This window comes from Felis catus, chromosome E1, assembly GCF_018350175.1.
Source record: "Felis catus isolate Fca126 chromosome E1, F.catus_Fca126_mat1.0, whole genome shotgun sequence".
Classification (NCBI taxonomy): domain Eukaryota; kingdom Metazoa; phylum Chordata; class Mammalia; order Carnivora; family Felidae; genus Felis; species Felis catus.
In genome coordinates, this window is record NC_058381.1 from 28,380,557 (window position 1) to 28,404,466 (window position 23,910).

The 23,910-nt window shown below is 36.6% G+C and overlaps 1 protein-coding gene across 2 annotated transcripts in view; it reads left to right on the plus strand.

Moving 5' to 3' along the window:
* The window catches only part of HSF5 (heat shock transcription factor 5), a 50,329-nt gene that overhangs the window by 14,703 nt on the left and 11,716 nt on the right, over nucleotides 1–23,910 (plus strand). For both annotated transcript variants that reach the window (XM_045044645.1, XM_011289117.4), the window contains exons 3-5: nucleotides 3,535–3,632; nucleotides 6,217–6,738; nucleotides 9,042–9,219. In XM_045044645.1, coding sequence (XP_044900580.1) covers nucleotides 3,535–3,632; nucleotides 6,217–6,738; nucleotides 9,042–9,219 — 798 coding nt within the window. The remainder of the gene's footprint in view (nucleotides 1–3,534; nucleotides 3,633–6,216; nucleotides 6,739–9,041; nucleotides 9,220–23,910) is intronic.

The following is a 23,910-nucleotide window of genomic DNA, read 5'->3' on the forward strand; positions in this document are numbered from 1 at the left end:
GTTTTTAATTTTGAGAAGGAGAGCATGTATGCATTCGGGGGAAGGACAGAGAGACAGGGAGACAGAGGATCTGAAGCAGGCTCTGTGCTGACAGCAGACAGCCTGAGGAGGGGCTTGAACTCACAAACCAGAGATCAGGACCTGAGCTGAAGTCGGACACTTAACTGACTCAGCCACCCAGGAGCCCCCAAGAGATTTATTTTAATGTACACTTTAACAACTATTCAAAATATGTAAGCAATGGAATCAGAGCAGTATTAGCAAAGTAAACCTAATACCTTTTGTTGTTTTATTTGTAATGAAAACACTATTTTATGGTACCCTGAAGGGTAAATACTGCAGCTCCTGACTGAGGGTTTTCCTGCCACTAGGGGGCTAGGTTTTCCTTAGCTGTTAAAACTCTAGAAAAAAGTCCCAGTTTTTTTTCAGAGTTTTGGCAAACCCTACAGATGCTTCCTTGGTGTTTTCCTTTTGGATTTAAGTTATTTCCCAGGATGTTTGAAAGCATAAATATCCTGGGAAATCAAATTCAAATCCATAACATTGAAATTATATGCTTGAATAATCTTTAAAGGTTAAAGTGTAAGAACCTGTTTGCCTAACCTATATTGGAAGTGATAAGAATATGAATTTTATATGGCCATCTTAGTCATGTCTGGCTTTTTAAATCACTGGAACTGTTAAAATGATGTAATTCAGAAAACATCAACCCTTACATGTGTACTGGAACTAGAATTCTGTCCATTATTTCAGGTTTTTCCTTCCATGTGCAAGATTTAATGGCTTAAACTGCATATGATATTAGAAAATATTTATTTTTAGCATACCTTTATGAACTTCTGACATTTAAAATTTTTTTTCATGTTTATTATTTTGAGGGGGAGGAAGGGCAGAGAGAGAGGGAGACACAGAAACCAAAACAGGCTCCAGGCTCTGAGCTGTCAGCACAGAGCCCTACATGGAGCTTGAACTCATGGACTGTGAGATCATGTCCTGAGCCGAGGTCAAACACTTAACCAACTGAGCCACCCAGGTACCCCTGAACTTCTGACATTTTAAAAATCAGTAGTCAATAATAGATAAGTTGGGAAACATTGCAATGAATTTTTATAACACTTAGGCTGATTTACTTTCAAAGATTATAGAATAAGTTTTTTTTAGGTAATTTTATTAGCATATACAAAATATGAAAAATGTGGACATAAAAGTAGAAAGCTGCCATCTTATAACAAAGACAAAAATATTCATCAAATGGAGTTCTAGTAAAATTAAAGTGTTACATTTTAGGAAGAAGAAAAGATTTGGGAAGTATTGTGGTACACTAAAGAGCATGTGGGGGCACCTGGGTGGCTCAGTTGGTTGAGTCCAACTCTTCATTTTGGCTCAGGTCTTGATCTTATGGTTGTGGGACTGGTGCTGGGTGTGGACCTGCTTGGGATTCTCTCTCTCTACCTCTCCCTCTGCCCCTCCCCTGCTCTCACACTCTCTCTCTCAAAAAAAAAAAAAAAAAAGAAAAAAGAAAAAAAAGCTTGGGCTTTGGAGTTTGATGCTGACCCTGTCAATATCAGCTTTGTGACTTTCAGCAAATTATTTAACATCTCTGAGCTTTAGTTTCCTTATTTTTGTAAAGTAATGTTAATACTTCATTTAATTGTTGTTTGGATTAAATGAAGCAATATATGTAAAGCACCTACTACTGTGCCTGGAACATGGTAGGCGCTCAATAAATGTCATCCTCTGTTTAATCCAAAGGTGTGATGTGTTATAACTGATTCTCATTCATTCTGGAGAGTCTTTCTCTGGAAAAGAGGAAACTCAACCGATTATTAAGACTGCATCTGCCTGGGTGGCTCAGTCGGTTGAGCGTCCAGCTTCAGCTCAGGTCACGATCTCGCGGTCCATGAGTTCGAGGCCCGCGTCGGGCTCTGGGCTGATGGCTCAGAGCCTGGAGCCTGGTTCTAATTCTGTGTCTCCCTCTCTCTCTGCCCCTCCCCCGTTCATGCTCTGTCTCTCTCTGTCTCAAAAATAAATAAACGTTAAAAAAAAAAATTTAAAGAAAAAAAAAGACTGCATCTGTGGGGCACCTGGGTGGCTCAGTTGGTTAAGCGTCCAACTTGGGCTCAGGTCATGATCTCACGGTTCATGGGTTTGAACCCCATATCGGGATCTGTGATGACATCTCAGAGCCTGGAGCCTGCTTCAGGTTCTGTGTCCCCCTCTCTCTCTGCCCCTCCCTCACTCACACTCTGTCTCTCTCTCAAAAATAAACAAACATTTAAAAAAAAAAAAAAGACTGCATCTGTAAGTGTAACTATCCCAATACAAAGAGTTCAATCTTTTTATGGTATCCTAACTGTAAAGAGAAAACTAGGAAAACCTACTTTTTTAGTTAAAATAATGGCATTAGCTATTTATTTTTGGATTGTTTACTGTATTCCAGTACTATTCTAAGTGCTTTATGCCTATTAGCTCATTCATTCCTCACAAGAAACATACTAGGGTATGTACTATTATTACCCCCATTTTAATAAGATGCAGAAACTGAGGCCCAAAGAGATTAACCTTGCTCAAGTTTATGTAGCAATTAAGATTTTGGTCTTGGATCCAAATTCTTAGTAATTTCTTTAAGTGGTTAAAACATTTTTGCCTGGATTTTACTGGATGCGTTCTATAATGGTAAGAACATTTGGACAGTATTTCACTTATTTTATCCTTAAAATCACACCCTCCTCCAAATGTTTGTTACTATTAAAATATTTGAAACAATTATTTTGGAATTCCAAACATGTTCTGATATTTTCAGTAAAATGAAATTTTTTTTAATGTTTATTTTTGAGAGAGACAGAAACAGAGCTTGAATGGGGGAGGGGCAGAGAGAGAGGAAGACTCAGAATCCGAAGCAGGCTCCAGGCTCTGAGCTGTCAGCACAGAGCCCGATGCAGGGCTCGAATCCACGGATGGTGAGATCATGATCTGAGCCAAAGTCGGATGCCCAACCAACTGAGCCACCCAGGCACCCCTTCAGTAAAATGAAATTACATTCAATAAGAATAAATATTTGGTTAGAAAGGTGACAAAATGTTTAGGTGCCAGAGAAATCATTTAGAAAAGTAGACATGACCCTTTAAAATGACTTAAAAAATTTTTTTTTAAGTTTGTTTATTTTAAGAGAGCGAGTACAAGCAGGGGAGGGTCATAGAGAAGGAGAGACAGAATCCCAAGCAGGCCCTGCATCATCAGCACCAAGCCTGATGCTGGGCTTGAACTCATGAACCATGAGATCATGACCTGAGCCAAGATTAAGAGTCAGGCGTTTAACTGCACCACCCAGGCGCCCCTAAAATGACTTTTTAAATTGGTTAATTACCTTGTTGTTTTCAACAAATAATAGCACCTGATTGTACTAAATCTAATTTTATTGCATCCCCAAAGGAAAACCTTTGGAATTTTTCTTTCCAAGTTGAAAGGGGAGTGCTTTAAATGCTACACAGGTTAACTTGGTTGATGCCTCTTCTCTGTTTGAATTTGTCCCAGCTGTGCTACAGTGCTGCTCTCCTTCTACCCACATGGACGCTCTAAGTAGTTGTGTGACTCCCACTGCCTCTTCCTATGCACACTGCAACTACTTCCAGGTAATATTCTTGGAACAATGGACACACTCTGTACTTCACGTGTAATACGATTGACCTTGCACAGTTTTAAAGTGTAATTTTATCTGAACGAGTAGCCAGAGGTAAGCTGTGGATTATGGCTTCAGTTTTCTCAATTCTAAAAAAAGGGAGTTGATATGAATGGTGTCTGAGGATTCTTCTAGGCCTGCACTGTCCAAAACAGTAGGCACTAGCTACATCTGGCTGTTTAAATTTAAATTAATTAAAACTAAATAAAATCTAAAATTCATTTCTAGTGCTCAAAGTCTCATGGCCAGTGGCTACCAAATTGTACAGCAGAGATAGCATTTTCATCATTGCTGAAAATTAGTTTGAACATTGCTGTTCTAGGCTCTTCTATGGTAAAATGAATACCAGGTAAATTTTAAAAGTGTATGTCACTATTAACAGATTCTTCCAAGATAGTACAGATAATTACTTTTTTTTTAATGAGAAAGGAAAAATGAAATAAAAAATGAGAAATTTAAGTGGTGATCCCCTTTTGCCCCCATATTGTACACGCTATATTTTAATTATTTTCTGATTATTTATTGTTAAGCAATTGCATTGATTTAAGTGTTTTAGACTGCTATTTCTAGGATAAGGCTAAGTTCCATGCTTTGTCTTTTTATGCTATAATTGCTTAAAGATTGGAATTATGTGTTTGCCTTTGATATCATCCAGTTGAGATAGCTTCTGTGTTAACTGACTGAGCCACCCAGGCGCCCCTATAGCTTCTGTTTTAAATGCTTATTTATTTTTGAGACAGAGAGAGAGAGCGCATGTATGTGTGCACAAGCAGGAGAGGGGCAGAGAGAGAGGGAGACACAGAAACTGAAGCAGGCTCCAGGGACCAAGCTGTCAGTGCAGAGCCTGACATGAGGCTTGATGCGGGGCTTGAACCCACGAACTGTGAGATCGTGATCTGAGCTGAAGTCAGATGCTTAACTGACTGAGCCCCCCAGGCGTCCCTGAGATAGCTTCTGTTTTTAAGAGAATATCTTACTAGTGGCATTCCAGTATGTAAAGGAACATTACTTTTTTGTGGGGTTTTTTTTTTTTTTTTTTTTTGACAAAGCTACGTAGGAAGTCAGATTGTTGTTCAAAGAGTATAGAATCAGATCAAATGGGCTTAGTTGGATATTTTTAAAGGCAGGTACCATCGGGCATGATAGTCCAGTCTGTTCATCTTCACTAGAGGGACATATCTGTCCCACAAATTAGATGTTTTTGTTTGTGGATCCAGATGCTCTCTCCCTTGGATCATGCTGGAGATTCTCTGACAGTATTTATGTCTTGATTATGTTTATGTTTTAAACAAATTTTTAAAAATATCTTTAAAAGACCTTTTCTTACTACAAAGACAATACATGTTACAGGAAAATAAAGATAGGTAGACATAAAATTTTTTAAATGGAAAAAAGAACGTGTTTAAGGTGTCATTCTGGAATTAAAGGATTTGGTTGGATTGCAGATATTGGTGAGAGTGTGCATGCATGGTCAGGATAGCATAATGGTTAGGAGCAAGAGCTCTTGAGCTAGGCAACCTATGTTTGAAACTTGGATATGTCAGTTATTTCATTGTGACTTTGGGTAAATTACAGAGTTTCTCTGAACTTCAATTTCATCATTTGGAAATGGAGATGATCACATTTTATAGACCTCTTAAGAGGAATACTGTATATGAAGTACTTTGCACGTGCTTGGCACATAGTAAGAACTCAATAAATGGTGCTATTGGCTACAGTAAAGTGGCTTGATGCTTACACCATTTAAATTTACATTATTTGGCATTAATGTCCTTTGAATAATTGACACAGTCTTTGTAGTGTGTTTGGCAATATCAACCCATTACGTGTTTTATTTAGTTGTTACTCTTTAGTATTTATGTTCATAGCTTGAGATTATTTATCACTAAACATGTAATTGTATGTCTACTCTGTGCAAAGTACTAGGTGTAAGAGAATGCATCTTAAAGGTATAAAGGATACATCTAAAAGTGACAGCTATTTTTAATCTATTGTTTTATTATTAAAAATAAACAATCTCAGGAACCAAAGGACATTCGATATTCCATCCATTTTTTCCCAGATCATTTGGAACAGAATATCAGTACTTCCCCCTGAATGTATAGAAGCATTGGTGGACTTGTGAGCATCCTGTGTTTGAAATTTCACTACTACATTCCTAAAACAGTATATGATAGATATAAGTGATGTTTTTGTCAACTTTTATGGAAGAATTTGGTATATAGACATTTTATCAGCAAATAGGTATTTGAGTACTACAGCTTTTTGATTTTGTATACTTTAACCCTGAAAATTATTGGACCTTTCCAGTATTGAACTTGGCATAGTGGTTGACATCTATTAGTTGCTAAGTAAATGTTAACAATAGAATTGAAGCTACCATTGCTGAAAAGTTGATTGGTGTTCATGTTGTTTCAGTGAGCTTTAGTTAAATTTAGTCTATTTGTTTAACATTTATGAGCCTAAACATTGTTGCTTTCTTCCTTAATCTCATATTCAATTTTCTACCCAAACAATCCTGTTTTCTCTTTTCCCAGAATCCTCCAATGCAATCCTCCTATCCAGTTGAATTTCTGCCTTCTAATTGGCCTTGCGGTACTACTGATGAAAATAAAAAGACAGAAGTTAACCTAGAGGCTGTTTTTCAGATAGTAGATGAGTTGCATTCCTCCCCTAAATTGGAGATGGTGAAGGTGGAGCCTGTTGAGAATCAGTGCCCAACATCTCAGTCTAACAGAGGCCAGCATATCGTAGCTAATTCAAACAACAGCAATCCATCTTCCACAAGTCAGGCTAGCCAGCTGGAGCCACTTACTCCTGTAGGCTCAGACATTACATCTTTTGTAGTCGGAACAGAACAAGCAATTACCTGCTCTCTACCACAGTCACCTGAGTACATCTATACCATCCACACAGCTCAGCCTGTTGAAAATACTACAATGCAGGAATCTGCAGCCATCCAACAAGCTCATGTCAAACTGAAGGAGCAGCTAAGTCATAATCCATCTCCATCTTCAGTAGTATTTGTGCAAGAAGGGCTACCATTCAGCACACACCAGGTAAGGGGGCAAAGAAAAAATCCTAATAAAGCTCAAAGTACCTAGTGCTTCTTGCTATAAACTGGTCTAGTGGAGAGTTTGTCCACCGTTAATTTGGGTTTAATACTGGTTCATTATGCTTTCCAGAAGGATCATGTCCCAGTGATTCTGCACAAAAAATTCAGAAGTAACCTTAAGCCCCAGACGTGTTCTTACTATGTTATGGTCTGAAGTCAGCCTCTAGAGAGGCAGTCTGAGCATTGTGGTATAAAACTTACTTTCATGTTAAAAGCCTCCCTTGAGTTTTGCTTCCTATCTTAATTTGAATGGACAAGGTGTGCCTGGCTGATTCAAATCCACTACTCAGAAAGGATGGTTTATCTGACAGATAGTATCAGGACTTTCCAAGCTATTTGTAGCCTGGGGGTAAAGAGATGGTTAGAAGTCTGTTCATAGTTTCTTACAGCATTATTGAATTCTTATTTCACTTGTGAGCTTACTGTGTTTGAATTTCCTTACTAATATCTACATTCTTAAAGCAGAATTCTGACTAGTTTGAGAGACATATTCTGGAGGTAGAAGCTAATTCCTTTATTATGACCAGAAAATGAATAAAGTTGATTCTAAATAAAAGCACATCTAAATTACAGTCACTTTTTGTGAATTAAGTATTTTTCCTACTTTAAATTTTTTTTTCTTGATCTTAGCCTGATATATATTTTTAAATTTTTGTTTTTTTTTTCTTTAATGGGACTGAAAATATTGTCACTGTTAGATTCCCAAGATAACTTTTAGATACTTGTGTTTTGCTTTTGTTTTTTAATTAAAAAAAATGTTTTTTATTTTGTTTATTTGTTTGTTTATTTTGTTTTGTTTATTTTGTGTATTTTTGTTTTGTTTATTTATGTTTGTTTATTTTTGAGAGAAAGAGAGAGTGCAAGCAGGAGAGGGGCAGAGAGAGGGAGACACAGAATCTGAAGCAGGCTCTAGGCTCTGAGCTGTCAGTGCAGAGCCCGACATGGGGTTCAAACTCAAGGACAGTGAGATCATGACTTGAGCAGAAGTCGGATGCGACTGAGCCACCCAGGCACCTGATACTTGTTTTTTAATGCATTCTTTTTTAGCTCTAATTTTGGATCCAAAGTCTTAATGTATCTATCAACTCATTGTCCTTTTTGAGTCCAGCTGTGGAAATCCAGTATATCATGTGTTAAAATAATATTATAAATTCAGTAGATCAAAGATAGGCCCATTGTGTTTCAAATGTGTTGTGGAAAGAACATAAAATTTGTCTTTGTTCCTTCATAGTTCACATCCAAAATATTATATTTCATACCTTAAAATTGCATTTATAAAGTTACTTTCTCTTTAAAAAATATATTTGAACAACAGCTGTTAAAAGTTGTGTTTTTAACTTTTAGCTTTATTTCATTATATAGTTTCATTTAAAAAATTTTTTTTTAATGTTTATTTTTGAGAGAGACAGAGTGTGAGCGGGGGAGGGGCAGAGAGAGAGAAAAAGACACAGAATCTGAAGAGGCTCCAGGCTTTGAGCCATCAGCACAAAGCCCGATGCGGGGCTCGGACTCACAAGCTGTGAGATCATGACCTGAGCCGAAGTCGGATGCTCAACTGACTGAGCTACCCAGGTGCCCCATATAGTTTTATTTAAAATAAATTCATAAAGAAATAAAAATATTTTAGAAGTTGGTCACCTTTATGAAAGGATTTGACATTCCAAAGAAAACTTAGGAACTCTAAAAAAGAAACTCTTATCTCATAAGCAGAACAGATCTAGATTTTGTAGGGGTTGAAGCTTATACAATTTTGAGGGCTTCTCTAAGACAAAGAATACAAAATTAGTAGAATAAAGTGTCCTCAGCTCCACTGACATTATCCAACAGGATTATGCCTATGACCATCTCAATGTTACCAATGGTGGAAATCTGATGGAAGAGATACTAGAATGGAAAAAGATAGTGGTCTTAACCAGTTGTAAATTTGTGTGTGTGTGTGAATTGTACCAAAAAAAAAAAAAAAAAAAAATCAACAAGCTTCATGGTTAATCTTCCTCTGATCATAAGTAAATGTTTTAACTCCATATACATTTCAGTGGTTTGTGTATAGGGAAATAGATATCTTACTAATGAATATTCAGATTAGCTCAACAAAATTAAACGTGGTATCATTCATAAGAATGAAAAGCCTTTACAAACATGTTTGTTGTATCATGTGTCAATAATAGAACTCCTCTGATAAACTATCTTAACTTTTAGTAGATATTTGAGGGAAATTCATAATAATTAGTGGGTTTAATATTTTAGGTGGATGCCAGTATAAAATGCCAGGCCAATCCACCTGAGAATATCTTGCCTTCAGAACACATGGGATTCCTCATTTCAGAAATGGGCCCTGCTAGCAAGCCTAGTAAAGACACAGGTTTATCCACTCCAGCCAGATACAGAGAGCGAAGAAGCAACTCGCAGCAAGGAAAGTCCCCTGGTAAGGATTACTGTGCTCAGAATACTAGAATTAGAACCATGGTGTAAAATAAATGTATGAATGACAGTTTTTTTTTCTGAGCTTTCATTTTTTTTATTCATAATTGTATGATACTTATCACATTGCTTTTTTACATAACTGTAATTTTAACTCTATATGTTTTCTTAATTGTCCTTATAAAGTATGTAAAAGTTATTTTCCTAATATTGCATGTAAAAATTTGAGCTTTTGAAGAGCTAGAACATATTAAGTAAAAACACAGGAATTTGGGTTATTTAACTTGGAGAAGACAAAGATGAAGGGTGATTTAATCACTGCTTCAGATGCCAAAGACTTTGTAATTATTTTTTTTTTCAACGTTTTTTTTTTTTTTTTTTTTTTTTTTTTTTTTTATTTTTGGGACAGAGAGAGACAGAGCATGAACGGGGGAGGGGCAGAGAGAGAGGGAGACACAGAAACGGAAACAGGCTCCAGGCTCCGAGCCATCAGCCCAGAGCCTGACGCGGGGCTCGAACTCACGGACCGCGAGATCGTGACCTGGCTGAAGTCGGACGCTTAACCGACTGCGCCACCCAGGCGCCCCAAGACTTTGTAATTATTGATGTACTTGTTCTCTTATTAGCAGACTGTAGGATAAGAGGGAATATACTTAAAATTGTAACAGTAAAGAATTAGTCATTAATAACATTATCCTGAACACATTATGATAATAGTATCAAGGGTGGCTTTTGCAGTGGCATTGTTTTTCCTGTAATTTATAGGAACCCAAAATTAATGATTGTTTTAGGCACATAGAGTTGGTTCTATTGTTTGTAAGGCAATTGGACAAAACCGTTTTTTAAGAAAATAGTAACATCTAATAAGACATGTTTCTTTATGTGATTCAAAAACAAGTCATCAGAGTCTTCAATGGCCAGCTTTAATATTCTCAAATTGTATGCATGTCAGAGGCATGCAATCCAGGTAGAATTAATTGGGTCAGACAATCATTTTAGCCATAAAAAATTAAAAAATATTGAGAAATTATTTGAGAATTTCTCCAAAAAGTAAACTAATAGTGATATGATCAAGATCTTGCTCAGACTCATAGGGTTCTTTCTGCAAAACACCTTTTAGGCAAAGAACTATCCTGATCACTACTCTTATTCATTGGACTTAGCTTGTACTGTCACTTTTAGTTGAATATATATGGTCCAATCCATGATAAAAGATTAAGAGACTAAGATTCCTTACCACTGGAGATGTTTAAAACAATGGCATAGACTTTGGAGGTGATTTAGAAAAGGACAGGAACTAATATTTGTGCATACCCATTTTTAATGCCATAACCAAACTTAATGAAAGTGGTATTGTCATCATTTTGAAGATTGGGAAGTTTAGGCTTGGAGAGGATTAATAACTTGTTCAAGGTCACACATTAACTAATGTAGCTAATATTCTACTCACAATCACTCTGTTGACTGTGTCCTTACATAAAGGACTGTGTCAAAACATAAAAGTTTTTAAATTTGATGTAGTCCAATTTGTTTTTTGTTTTTGTTTTGTTTTGGATTTTGTTTTGTTTTGTTTTGCTTTTGTTGCTTATGCTTTTGGTGTCATTTCCAAGAGATCATTGCTAAGTCCAATGTCATGAAGTTTTTCCTCTGTGTTTTCTTCTAGGAGTTTTACAGTTTAGGTCTTACATTTAGGTCTTAAATCCATTTTGAGTTACTTTTTGTATATGATGTAAGATAAGGGTCCAACTTCATGCTTTTGCATGTGGATATACAGTTTTCCCAACACCGTTTGTTGAAGAGATGGTCCTTTCCTCATTGAGTGATCTTGGTGTCTTAGTGAAAGATCATTTGATCATATAAGTAAGCATTTGTTTCTGGTTTCTCTATTCTAGCCCATTGGTCTATTTGTCTCTCTTTATGCTAGTACCATATGATCTGTTTAACCTCTCAGTTCTGCCCTTGTAGCACAAAACCAGCCATAGAGAATATGTAGATGAACAGTTATGGTGATGTTCCAGTGAAGCTATATTTACAAAAACAGGCACAGGGCCCAGTTTAACCCAGTGGTCATAATTTGCCAACATCTGAATTAAACTAACAGCTTCTTTCTGAACAGCAATAATGGAAGCCAGAAAAGGGTAGAATCACATTTTAATATACTGAAAGAAAACTGCAACCTCAGAAGTCTCTACCCACGAAAATGATCATTCAAGAATGAAGGCAAGCCAATGAAGACATTTTCAGATAAACACAAAATTGAGCGCATGTGCCACACCAGATCAACACTAAAGGAAATTCAACTGGGTGTTCTTTTTTTTTTTTAAGTTTTTTTTTTCTTCTGAGAAAGAGAGAGAGAGCAAGTAGGGGAGGGGCAGAGAGAGGGAGAGAGAGGACCCAAAGCGGCCTCTGTGCTGACAGTGTGGGGCCCGACACAGGGCTCAAAGTGGGACTCAAACCCATGAACCATGAGATGGTGACCTGAGTCAAAACCAAGAGTTGGACACTTAACTGACTGAGTCACCCAGACACCCCTACAGGGTGTTCTTCAAGCAGAAGGAAACTGTGGTAGAGGTATTGATTAATATGGGCTTTGATGAATCAAGAGTAGGTACTGTAGTTTCTAGGATAATCACCAACACAATAGAAATAATCCAAAAGAAGGCAGGAAAGGGGGAAGGAAGGAAAAATAAAGAAGACAATGAGAAAACAAATAATACAATGGTTGACCCAAATTCAACCAATACAATGATTATATGTAAATGGTTTTAAAACCTTTAATTCAAAGGCAGAAATTGCTAAAGTGGATAAAAGAGCAAACTCCTACAATAGACTGACTATAGGAGACACATAGGTTAAAAGTAAGTGTATGGGGAAAGATATAATATGCAAACAGGAAGTATGAGAAGCCTGGTATGGTTATTTTTAAATATCAGATAAAACAGCCTTTAAGACAGAGTATTATAAAGAGAGTCTGCTTCATAATGGTGGACAGTTAATCAGTGAAGCATATCAATTATAAATGTGTTTTTGTGTAGTAATAGGGCCTCAAAATGTATGAAACAAAAATTGACAAAAGGAAAAACAGGCAATGCCCCAATATAGTAGGATATTTTAATATACCATCTAAGTAATTGATAGAATAACTAGACAAAATATTAGTAAAGACATAGGAGATCTGAACAACATAATCAGCCACCTTGATTTAATTGGCATTTATAGAACACTGCATCCAACAACTACAGAATATGCATTATTTTCAAGTGCACATAGTACATTCACCAAGAGATGTCGTATACTGGGCCATAAAACAAGTCTCAATAAATTTACAAGAATTACAGTAATACAAAGTGTATTCTCTTAATATAACAGAAGTAAATTAGAAATCAATGACAGTAAAGTAACCAGGGAAACCTCCAATATCCGGAAATACAGTGACCTACTTCTAAACCATAACTCAAAAATAAAATCTCAAGAAAAATTAGAAAATATTTGGAACTGAGTGACAATGAAAATATATCAGTTTGTGAGATGCATCTAAAACAATGTTAGCCGGGTGCCTGGGTGGCTCAGTCGGTTGAGCATCGGACTCTTGATTTTGGCTCAAATCATGATCTCGTGGTTCATGAGTTCAAGCCCCATGTGGGGCTCTGAGCTGATGGTGCAAAGCCTGCTTGGGATTCTCTCTCATTCTCTCTCTGCCCCACACCTGCTCGTACTCTCTCTTTCTCTCTCAAAATAAATAAATCAACATTTTTTAAAAACTTAAAAAAATAAAACAATGTTAGCATGAAGTGTGTAGCTTTAATATTAAATTAGAAATTTTAATATTAGAAAATATTAGCTAATATTAGAAAAGAAGTAAGATCTAAAATCAATGACAAGTTTCAATATAAGAAACTAGGAAAAAAAAAAAAAAGAGGAAAGTAAACCCAAAGTAAACATGAGGAAGGAAATGATAAAATAAGAATAGAAATCAATGAAATAGAAAACAATTGAGAAAATTAACAAATATAAAACTGGCTCTTTGGAAAGATCAACAAAGTTGACAAGCCTCTAGCTAGACTGATCAAGAAAAAAGAGAACCCAAATCATAACTATCAAGAATGAAAAAGAGGGGCACCTGGGTGGCTTTGGTGTCTAAACATCCGATTTTGGGTCAGGTCATGATCTCACAGTTCGTGAGATCAAACCCCACATCGGGCTCTGCACTGACAGCTCAGAGCCTAGCGCCTGCTTCTAATTCTGTGTCTTTCTCTCTCTGTCTGCCCCTCCCCTACTTGTGTGGGCCCTCTCTGTCTCTCTCAAAAGAAACAAACATTAAAAAAAAGAAGAAGAAGAATGAGAAAGAGATTACCAGGGTGCCTGGCTGGCTCAGTTGGTGGAGCATGTGACTCTTGATCTCGTGGTCATAAGTTCAGGCCCCACATTGAGTTGTAGAGGCTACTTAAATAAATAAAACTTAAAAAAAAAAAGAAAGAGATTGCCACCTCAGAATTTATGGATATTAAAGGAATAAGAGAATACTGTGGACAGTCTTACATCAATGAATACAAATGGAATAGACACATTTTTTGAAAAATATAACTTACCAAAATTCACACACTTCTATTAAAGAAGTTGAATTGGTTATTAAAAACTTTCCTCAAAATAAGAACAAAAATTATAGACCAATTAATCCTCTTGAATACAGATGCAAAAATCATTAACAAAATAGTAAATTGAGTCCAACAATATTTAAAAAGGATAATACTCTACAACCAAATAGAATTTATCTGAGGAATGCAAGGCTTGATTGATTTTCAAATGTTAAACAATGTTATTTGCTATATTAACAGAATAAAGGAGAAAAACTCTACGATGATTTTAAAAGATGCAGGGAAAGCACTTGACAAAAGTCAGTACTTATTCATAATAAAAACTCTCAACAAAGTAGGAATAGTAGAAAATTCCTCAAACTGATAAATAGCACCTATAAAATATGTATGGCAAAGATCATAATTAATGGTGAAAACCAAAATTTATACTTTAGAGACTGGGAACAAGGCAAGGATGCCTACAGTCACCACTTATATATTCAGTATTATACTGGTGGGCCTAGCCATTGCAATAGGAAAGAAAAATAAATAAAAGGCATAAAAATTGAAAAGAAAGAAGTAAAAGTATCTGTTGATGATATGATTACTTATATAAAAAAAATCTAGGGAATCTACAACAGAACAAATAAATGAATTTAGCAAGGTTTTAGGACATAAGATTGATATATAAAAAGCAATTGTATTTTAATAAACTAGCAGCACACAATTGGAAAATGAAATTAAAATACCAAACATTTACAGTAAGACCAAAATCCTAAGATACCTAAGAATAGGTCGAACCAAAGATGTCCAAGACCTCTACATTGAAAACTATAAATTTTGCTGAAAGAAATAAAAGAAGACGTAAATAAAGTGGAAAGATATGCCATATTCGTGGATAAGAAGATCCAACATTGTTAAAGTGACAGCTCTCTCTAAACTGATCTATAAATTCAGTGCAATCTCAATCAAAATTCCAGTAGACTTTTTTTTAAGTTTTTTTTTTTTTTAATTATTTATTTTTTGAGAGAGAGACAGAGAGACAGTGCGATCAGGGGAAGAACAGAGAGAGAGGGAGACACAGAATCCGAAGCAGGCTCCAGGCTCCGAGCTGTCAGCACAGAGCCCGACGCGGGGCTCGATCTCACGGACTGCGAGATCATGACCTGAGCCGAAGTCGGCCGCTTAACCGACTGAGCCACCCAGGCGCCCCTCCAGTAGACTTTTTTAAAAATTATAATCTGATTCTGAGATTTAAAAGGAAATACAGGGGCGCCTGGGTGGCTCAGTCGGTTAAGCGGCCGACTTCGGCTCAGGTCATGATCTCGCAGTCCGTGAGATCGAGCCCCGCGTCGGGCTCTGTGCTGACAGCTCGGAGCCTGGAGCCTGCTTCGGATTCTGTGTCTCCCTCTCTCTCTGCCCCTCCCCCATTCATGCTCTGTTTCTCTCTGTCTCAAAAATAAATAAAACATTTTAAAAAATTAAAAAAAAAAAGGAAATACAAAGGTTATGGAGTTAACAAAGCAATTTTCAAAGGAGATTTTATCTGATTTTAAGACTTACCACAAAGTCACAGTAATGAAAATTGTTTGATATTGGTGAAAAGATAGAGATATCTTTTCTATTTGTGAATGAAACAAAATAGTCCAGAAATAGATCCACACATATGTGGTCAGTTGATTTTCTAAATTTTTTTTTTAACGTTTATTTATTTTTGAGACAGAGAGAGACAGAGCATGAACGGGGGAGGGTCAGAGAGACAGGGAGACACAGAATCTGAAACAGGCTCCAGGCCCTGAGCTGTCAGCCCAGAGCCCGATGCGGGGCTCAAACTCACCAACTGTGAGATCATGACCTGAGCTGAAGTCGGACACTTAACCCACTGAGCCACCCAGGCGCCCCTGTGGTCAATTGGTTTTCAACAATGGTGCCAGGGCAATGCAGTAGAGAAAGGTAAGTCTTTTCAACAAAAATTAGCGTTGATCCATACCTCACACCATAATTAAAAATTAACTCAAAATGAATTACAGATCTAAATATAAAACCCAAATATATAACACTCCTTGAAAAAAAAGAAAACCTTTGCTACTTTGGAGTGAACAAACCTAAATATAAAACTCAAACATACAAAGCTTGGTGAAAAATAACAGAAAGGCTTTGCTACTTTGGAGCGGACAAAGATGTCTTAGAACACAAAAACGTGATCAATAAAGAAAAAATTGATAAATTGGATTTCATCAAAATTTAAAACTTTTGCTCTTGGAAAGGCATCATTCAGAAAATGGAAAGACAAGCCAAAGTCTAGGAGAAAATATCGACAACACATATGTGAAAACAAAGGACACATTTAGAATATAAAAAGAACTCTTACAGTGCAATTCAAAAGTGGGGGGAATATATAAACAGACATACCACTAAGTGGTACAAGTGGTCAATAAACACATGAAGAAATGCTTAACATGTTAAATAATCAGGGAAGTCATTGGGAGTCACAGGGAGACATCACTACCTGCCCATTAGAATGGCTAAAATTTTTAAAGAAAAAAACAAGACGGTACCAAGCGTTGATGAGGCAGCTAGAACTCTTCATACACTGCTAGTGGGGAATAAAAATAGTGTAACCATTTTTGGAAACCATTTGGCAGTTTCTTAAAAATTAAATTAAGCATACACTCATCACAAGTTATGAATTACATATAAATTACAGTGTATCCATACAACAACAGAATAATATTCAGCAATAAAAAGGAACACATTATCAGTACATACAAATCATTACGTTCATGTGGTCCTTGGGGAATATACATTTCTTTTCTTTCTTTTTTAACATTTTATTATTTTTTAAATAATCTCTACACCCAACGTGGGGCTTGAACTCACAATCCCGAGATCAAGAGTCACATTCTTTATGGAGCCAGCTAGGCACCCCTGGAATATACATGGTTTCGGAGCAGTCCAGTTTTTGTTGCCTATATTTTGTTAGAGAGTGTGTAAAGGGTGTGAGGATTACTTAAGAAGCTGAACAGTCCTGTATCTTAGCAGGGCATGTTTGTTATTTCTCTGGCATTTCAATTCTTAAAAAAAAAAAAAAAAAAAAAAAGGTAGACTACTGATTTGTTTGCCTTTGTTCATTCCAAATGTGAGTTATAGCAGAGATCTTATTTAGGTAGTTTTTAAGCCTGAAAAGTCTGGTATTTGATTTACTGTCTGTACTTTGCTCATCCCTTTCATTCAACCTAATGGAACCTATATCGAGGTCATCTAAAAGAATGGGTTCCATTGGAAAGATAATATTCTTAATCTGATCTTTGCCACAGAGCTCTCTCCCATTGTCTATCAGAAGTACTTGAGAAAAGCTTCAGGCCCTCTTACTATTATTTCATGTTGGGATAATGAAGTGGTTGGGTGCACAGTCCAAATTGCTGATCTCTAGACAATAGGTTATCAACTACAGGCAGAGAAGTATTTCCTTCTATCTTTGCTTGTGCTTTGGCTACCTCTAGCCTGAGTTCATCTCTTATTTTAGGACTTTGCTGAATGTGTCAAGAAACAACTAACACTGTGAATTTTGTCAGCCTTTTCCCTTATGGTTACTTGCTCACTTTGCATGTGGCCTGTCTTCCAGGGTATCACAGTAACAATTTTATCAAATGTTTTGACATGGGTTACAAAGATCACCAGTGTTCTAGCTAGTGTCTAGTGTCATAATTACCTGCTGTCTGACCACCAAGCTCATAACGTGTATTTTAATTTGAATAATAGCAGTACCTCACTTCTAGATTCCAAATTCCATATTAGTCCATGTATAAGTTAGGCTGCTGTAACAAAACAAAAAACTAGTAGCTTAAACAGTTTAGAAGTTTGTTCTTCCCTTATGATATATTCTGAGGATAAGCTGTCTAGAGCTGATGTGGCAGCTTTACCTCTCTCTGGTAGCCCTCAGGTGCTGCAGGGTTAAAAATGGCTCACCACTATATCAGTATGTTGGCCAGCAGGCTGCTATAAATATCCTTTCCTTTTATGAGCATAATCATCACTTATGCTCTCATCAGTTTGACTAGAACTTGGTCACATGGTCAAACTAGCTGAAGGGGAGCTTGGAAATGTAGTCTTTACCTGGGGACCATTTGCCTAGTTAAACAACACCATGATTTAAAGGAGGAATAAATATCAGGAGACAAGTAGAAGTTTCTGTTACATGAACTAAGAGAAAATATTTACAACAAAATACAAAGTATTCTATTCATCATACATAAAAACTCCTACAAATCAATAAGAAAAAGTCAATCCAACAAAAGTAAAGAAAATGATATTAATGTGCAGGTCGGAAGAAATAAAGTGGCCAATATGCTTGTAGAATGATGTTGAACCCCTCAGAGAAATCAAGTAGAGAAATGCAAATTAAATCAACCCAAAAGATTTTTTTTTTTGATTGGCAAAACTTAAGCTGTTGATAATATCCAGGTTTGATAAAAGTTTAGGGAAAAAGGAACGTCTTAATACACTGTAACTGGAATGTAAATTTGTATAGCCTTTTGAAGGGCATTTGGCATTATTTGTAAATAACTAAAATGCTCATGTGCTTTGACTCAGGAATTCCAGTCCTGGCAGAGTTCACTGCTGTGTCATGTATGATAGCACAAATTTGGAAAAAGTATAATTGCCTAATAGGGAGCTAGATAAATTATAAAAAATTAATGTAATGAAATACTATGCAACCATTTAAGAAAATTAGCTTGATATGTTGTTACCTAGAAAGGTACTAAGTGTTCATAACGTGTTAAGTGGATGAGGCAAGTTGCAGCACAATATGTCTAGGACAGCCTCCTTTCTAGGAGGAAAAAAAGGAAGTATATACTATATAATTATAGAAAAAAGTATAGCAGTATATGATAAAATGGATTCATGTAATAGTGGTTACCTCTAGGAAAGTAGAATTGGAGGTGAAGAGAGGTACTTTTTTACTTTTCAATTTGTGTATGAATATACATAATAGTAGGATTATGGGAAATTTTTACTCCCTTTTTGTATTTTTATAGATTTTTACAATTGAAAAAAAATCCAAAAATACTAAAAATTGTTTAAATATTTTAAAGTATTCTTTCAGTGTAAATTTAAAGCCATCAAAATAATAGGAATGGGAAATTAAAAAGAATATTTTGAAAAAATATTTATATCCCGGTTATTAACCTGACTTCAAGGTTTAGATATGATTGACTCAAGCTAACTGTATCCCCCACCTAAAATGCTTTTCCAAGATTTTTTAGAATTTCTAGGGCTTACAATGACTTTTAGTTTTAAATTTCCTGTTTCTGTTTAATTCCAAAGTCATCCATTTCTCACCTCCTACAGCTCTTCTCTCTTATCTGCTCCATGCTGTTCCAGATGTAGAACTTGGCCGTCTTCCTTTGTTTCCAACCTTTCCCCATGCATTTACATTAGGCATTTGTATGTGTTCAACTCTTTTCTGAAGTTTTGGGGAGGTAAAAAGGGTTTGCATTTAAAATACTGCATATAATTTTAGATGGAATGTTATCCACCTTTCTTTTTAAAAGGCTGTCAGTCACTTTGCCATTTTCTCACCTTTCTTTGTCACTAATCACTATGGCCTCTGCCATGTTGTCATCTTTACTTGTACCAGCACTGTATCTTCTCTTCTCTGGTCTTTTTTTCTGTGCCTTAGGGAGAGACGTTAGATATTTCCTCTATTTCCTAATGTCTTTGAGACCTTACTTTCTCCAACCAAAACAGCTTGTCAAGTATAGTCTCTACAAAGATAGTTACGTGCCCAAGAGGAACTCTGGTGCCTACTGTTAAAATAATCACTTCATCTCTTTCACTATTAAGGTTATAAGTGTAACTGATAAAATAATTAGGACATTATCTTTATTATCTCTTCATTTTCTTTTTTTCCTTAAGTAAAGACTTATCCTTTGGTCAGTGTTGTTGATAGCCGAGTCTTAATTGGCCTTGAATTCTTGCTGTGAAATAGAAGAGTTGTGACATATTAGCATTATTATGACAACTGGTCACATTTCCATTTATTAGGGGCAAGGAGTAAATTACTTAAGCTAGAACCTCTTTACTAAAAAGTTAGCTTTTGTAATGAGAGTGTAAGCAGAAATACAGTTCATGAAGTACAAAATTATTCTACCTTGATAGAACTTAACCTAATGGTTGGCTTATGAAAACGTGGCTATAAATAAGGTTCGATGGGATTAAAGACCTTAACCAAAGTCAGTTTAAGTTTTATGTACTATCTGTTAGAGTCTGTATAGCATAGCTGATACGAAGAAGGCTTTTGGTATTAGAAAAACCTTCTATTTATTATTTTTCTCCCCTCTTTACAGGTAGTTCCATGAGGGAAAGGCCTTTGTTTTGTTAAACGATGTATCCTCAGCACCTACAGTATTAGCATTAGCTGTGGCACTCAGTGTTTGTTGAATGAATGACATGCTTTTCCACCCCACTTTAATCTTACTGATGTACTTCAAAAAAAAAATCCTTGGAAAAAAAGCAATCTTTTAAAAAAATGTGGTAAAATATATGTAACATAAAGTTTACCATCTTAGCCATATTTAAGTATATAGTTCAGTAACATTAAGTACATTCACATTGTTTTGCTCCCATTACCACTATCCATCTCCAGAACTCTTTTCATTTTGCAAAATGAAACTGTGTACTCATTAAATAATAACTCCCTATTCTTGCTCACCCCCAAGCCACTGGAAGCCACTACTCTACTTTCTATCTGAGCAATCTTTTAGTTAGCCACCAAAAGATAAGTTTTGAACATATGAGGAGTCAAAGCACTCCTCAGGTTTCTTTTAAAAAGTACTTATTGAACAATTGCGTAGGGCTTGGTACCATACTAGGTACAATAGAGACAAGTCGTGTCCTCTATAGTTCTATTCTTCTGGAACCAAGAATTGTGGATGTCTTACTAAGATGTCATTCCATATCTCGTTATTATGCTCTGACATTTATTTTATATTTTTTTAATGTTTATTTATTTTTGAGAGAGGAGACAGAGCACAAGTGGGAGAGGGGCAGAGAGAGAGAGAGGGAGACACAGAATCCGAAATATGCTCCAGGCTCTGAGCTGTCAGCACAGAACCCAACAGCGCAGAGCTCAAACTCGGAAACCATGACCTGAGCGGAAGTCGGACACTCAACCAGGCGCCCCCTGTGTTCTGACATTTAAAACCAAGATATGTTTGGTTATGAATTTTACTTTTTGTAGCCATTTATCTTCTGTTTTCCCCTTCTTTTTGTCTGGTCATTTCAAATTAATAGGAAAATATACATTAAAAACTTTTTTTAACGTTTATTTATTTTTGAGACAGAGAGAGACAGAGCATGAACGGGGGAGGGGCAGAGAGAGAGGGAGACACAGAATCGGAAGCAGGCTCCAGGCTCTGAGCCATCAGCCCAGAGCCCGACGCGGGCCTCGAACTCACGGACCACGAGATCATGACCTGAGCTGAAGTCGGAAGCTTAACCGACTGAGCCACCCAGGCGCCCTGGAAAATATACATTTTTAGATAAAATTCACAAAACATAAAATTAACCATTTTAAAGTGCAAAATTCAGTGGCATTTAGTATATTCACAATGTTGTGCAACCTCTACCTCTATCTAGTTACAAAACATTTTCATCACTCCTAAAGAAAACCCCGTATTCATTAAGCGGTTACTTCCAATTCCTACTCCCCCAAGCTCTTGGTAGCCTCCAATCTGTGTTCTGTCTCTATGGATTTACCCCTTCTGGATATTTCATATACATGAAATCATGTAATATGTGACCTTTTGTGTCTGGCTTATTTTACTTAGCATAATGTTTTCAAGGCTCACCCGTGTCATAACATTTGTATCAGAACTTTCTTTGTATGGCAAAATAATATTACATTGTATATATATACCACAATTCATTTATCCATTCATCTGCTGACGGACATTTAGGCTGTTCTTACCTTTTGGTTATTGTGAATAGTGCTGCTGTGAACATGTGTGCATGTAGTGGAGTATCTGTTTACAAGTCTTTTGGGTATATACCTAGGAGTAGAATTGCTGGGTCATATGGTAATTCTATGTTTAACTATCGGCCAAACTATTTTCCATAAAAGCTCTAGCATTTACATTTCCTACAGCAGTGTAGAAGGGTTCCCATTTTTTTCATATCCTCGCTAGCACTTGTTATTTTCCCCCTTTTATTATTGTTATGGCCGTCCTCATAGGTGTGAAGTGTTATCTCATTGTGGTTTTGATCGCATTTCCCTAATGATTAGTGATGTTGAGCATCTTTTCATACGCTTGTTGGCCATCTATATATCTTCTTTGGAGAAAAGATAATTTTTTTTACAACTATTATAACAATATTCTGTTTGATGAAATCTTCTGTTTTGGTTAAAAATCTTGATTATAGCCCTAGTGAGTGTTACAAGTTGGTAAACTATGGCCTGTGAACCAAATCTAACATACTGCCTGTTTTTATTTTATTTTTTATTTATTTTATTTTTTTTCTCTGTTTTTATTTATTTTTGGGACAGAGAGAGACAGAGCATGAACGGGGGAGGGGCAGAGAGAGAGGGAGACACAGAATCGGAAACAGGCTCCAGGCTCCGAGCCATCAGCCCAGAGCCTGACGCGGGCCTCGAACTCACGGACCACGAGATTGTGACCTGGCTGAAGTCGGACGCTTAACCAACTGCGCCACCCAGGCGCCCCATACTGCCTGTTTTTAAATGGCCTGCAACATAAGCATGTTTTCATATTTCAAAATTTTTTTTAGTGCTTGTTTATTGTTTTGAGACAGAGAGAGCATGAGCAGGGGAGGGGCAGAGAGCGAGGGAGACACAGAACCCAAAGCAGGCTCCAGGCTCTGAGCTGTCAGCACAGATCCCGACGCAGGGCTCAAACCCACAAACTGTGACCTGAGCTGAAGTTGGATGCTTTTTAAAAAACTTTTTTTTCTTTAATGTTTTATTTATTTTTGAGAGAGAGAGAAACAGAGCACGGGTGGGGAAGGGGCAGAGAGAGGTAGACTCAGAATCCAAAGCAGGCTTCAGGCTCTGAGCTATCAGTACAGAGCCTGACGCAGGGCTTGAACTCACGAGCTGTGAAATCATGACCTGAGCTGAAGTTGGATGCTTAACTGACCGAGCCACCCAGGCGTCCCACAGTTTTCATATTTTAAATGGTTGGAGGAAAATCAAAAGAAGAATATTTCATGTCACATAAAGATGATATGAAATTCACATTTCAGTGTCTATAATAAATGAAGTTTAGTTGAGCTGCCTCACATGGCAGGAGGGGTGAGGGAGCTCTCTGGGATCTCTTTTATAGGGGCACTAATATCATTCATAAAGCTCCGCTGTCATGACCTAATCACCTCCCAGAGGTCCAGCTTCTAACACCCATCACAGTGGGGTTAGGTTTCAACATATGAATTTCAGGGAGTTAAACATTCAGTCTGTTGCACCCTGTGTTAGAAAGTTCTTGTTCTTAGCTTCTGATCTTTTCACAGCCCTGATCCTTGATGACCAGAGAAGCCCATAAGAGAGTAAGGAGGTACTTGTGAGGAGGGCTCAAATTGACTAGTATTCAGTTTAGTTCTTACAGATGACCACATGTTTTTTTATTTTGATACTAAAAGGTTAAAGAAGTAATGATAGAAACCAAAGGTAAAATTCCTAAAGTATCACTTAAATTTCAACTGTCGCTATCATTAGGACTATCTCCCCTCAGTATGGTTTCAACTCTCACAGTACATTATTTATGATAAAAATAAGGAAAATTCATGAAATCACCTCTAAGGACTCCTTTGCTTCCAAATTCTGAAATACTATGATTGTAACATTAACTGTTGGATGTCATTTTGTTGCTCTATATCTCATTGAACAGGGGCATCCTATATTCCAGAATTTATCAGTGCTCTTCTGTAACTGAGTTATTTTGAAGATGTCTGCCATGTTTAAGTAGGAACATGTCACACTTCAAACTTTCTTTGAGGTTTTGTTTTGTTTTTTTTCAAATAGACTACAAATTGATTAAATAATCCAGATTGTATTGATTTCAATAGATGTGTGTTTTGTTAGAAGGAGATGGTCAGTCACAATCTTT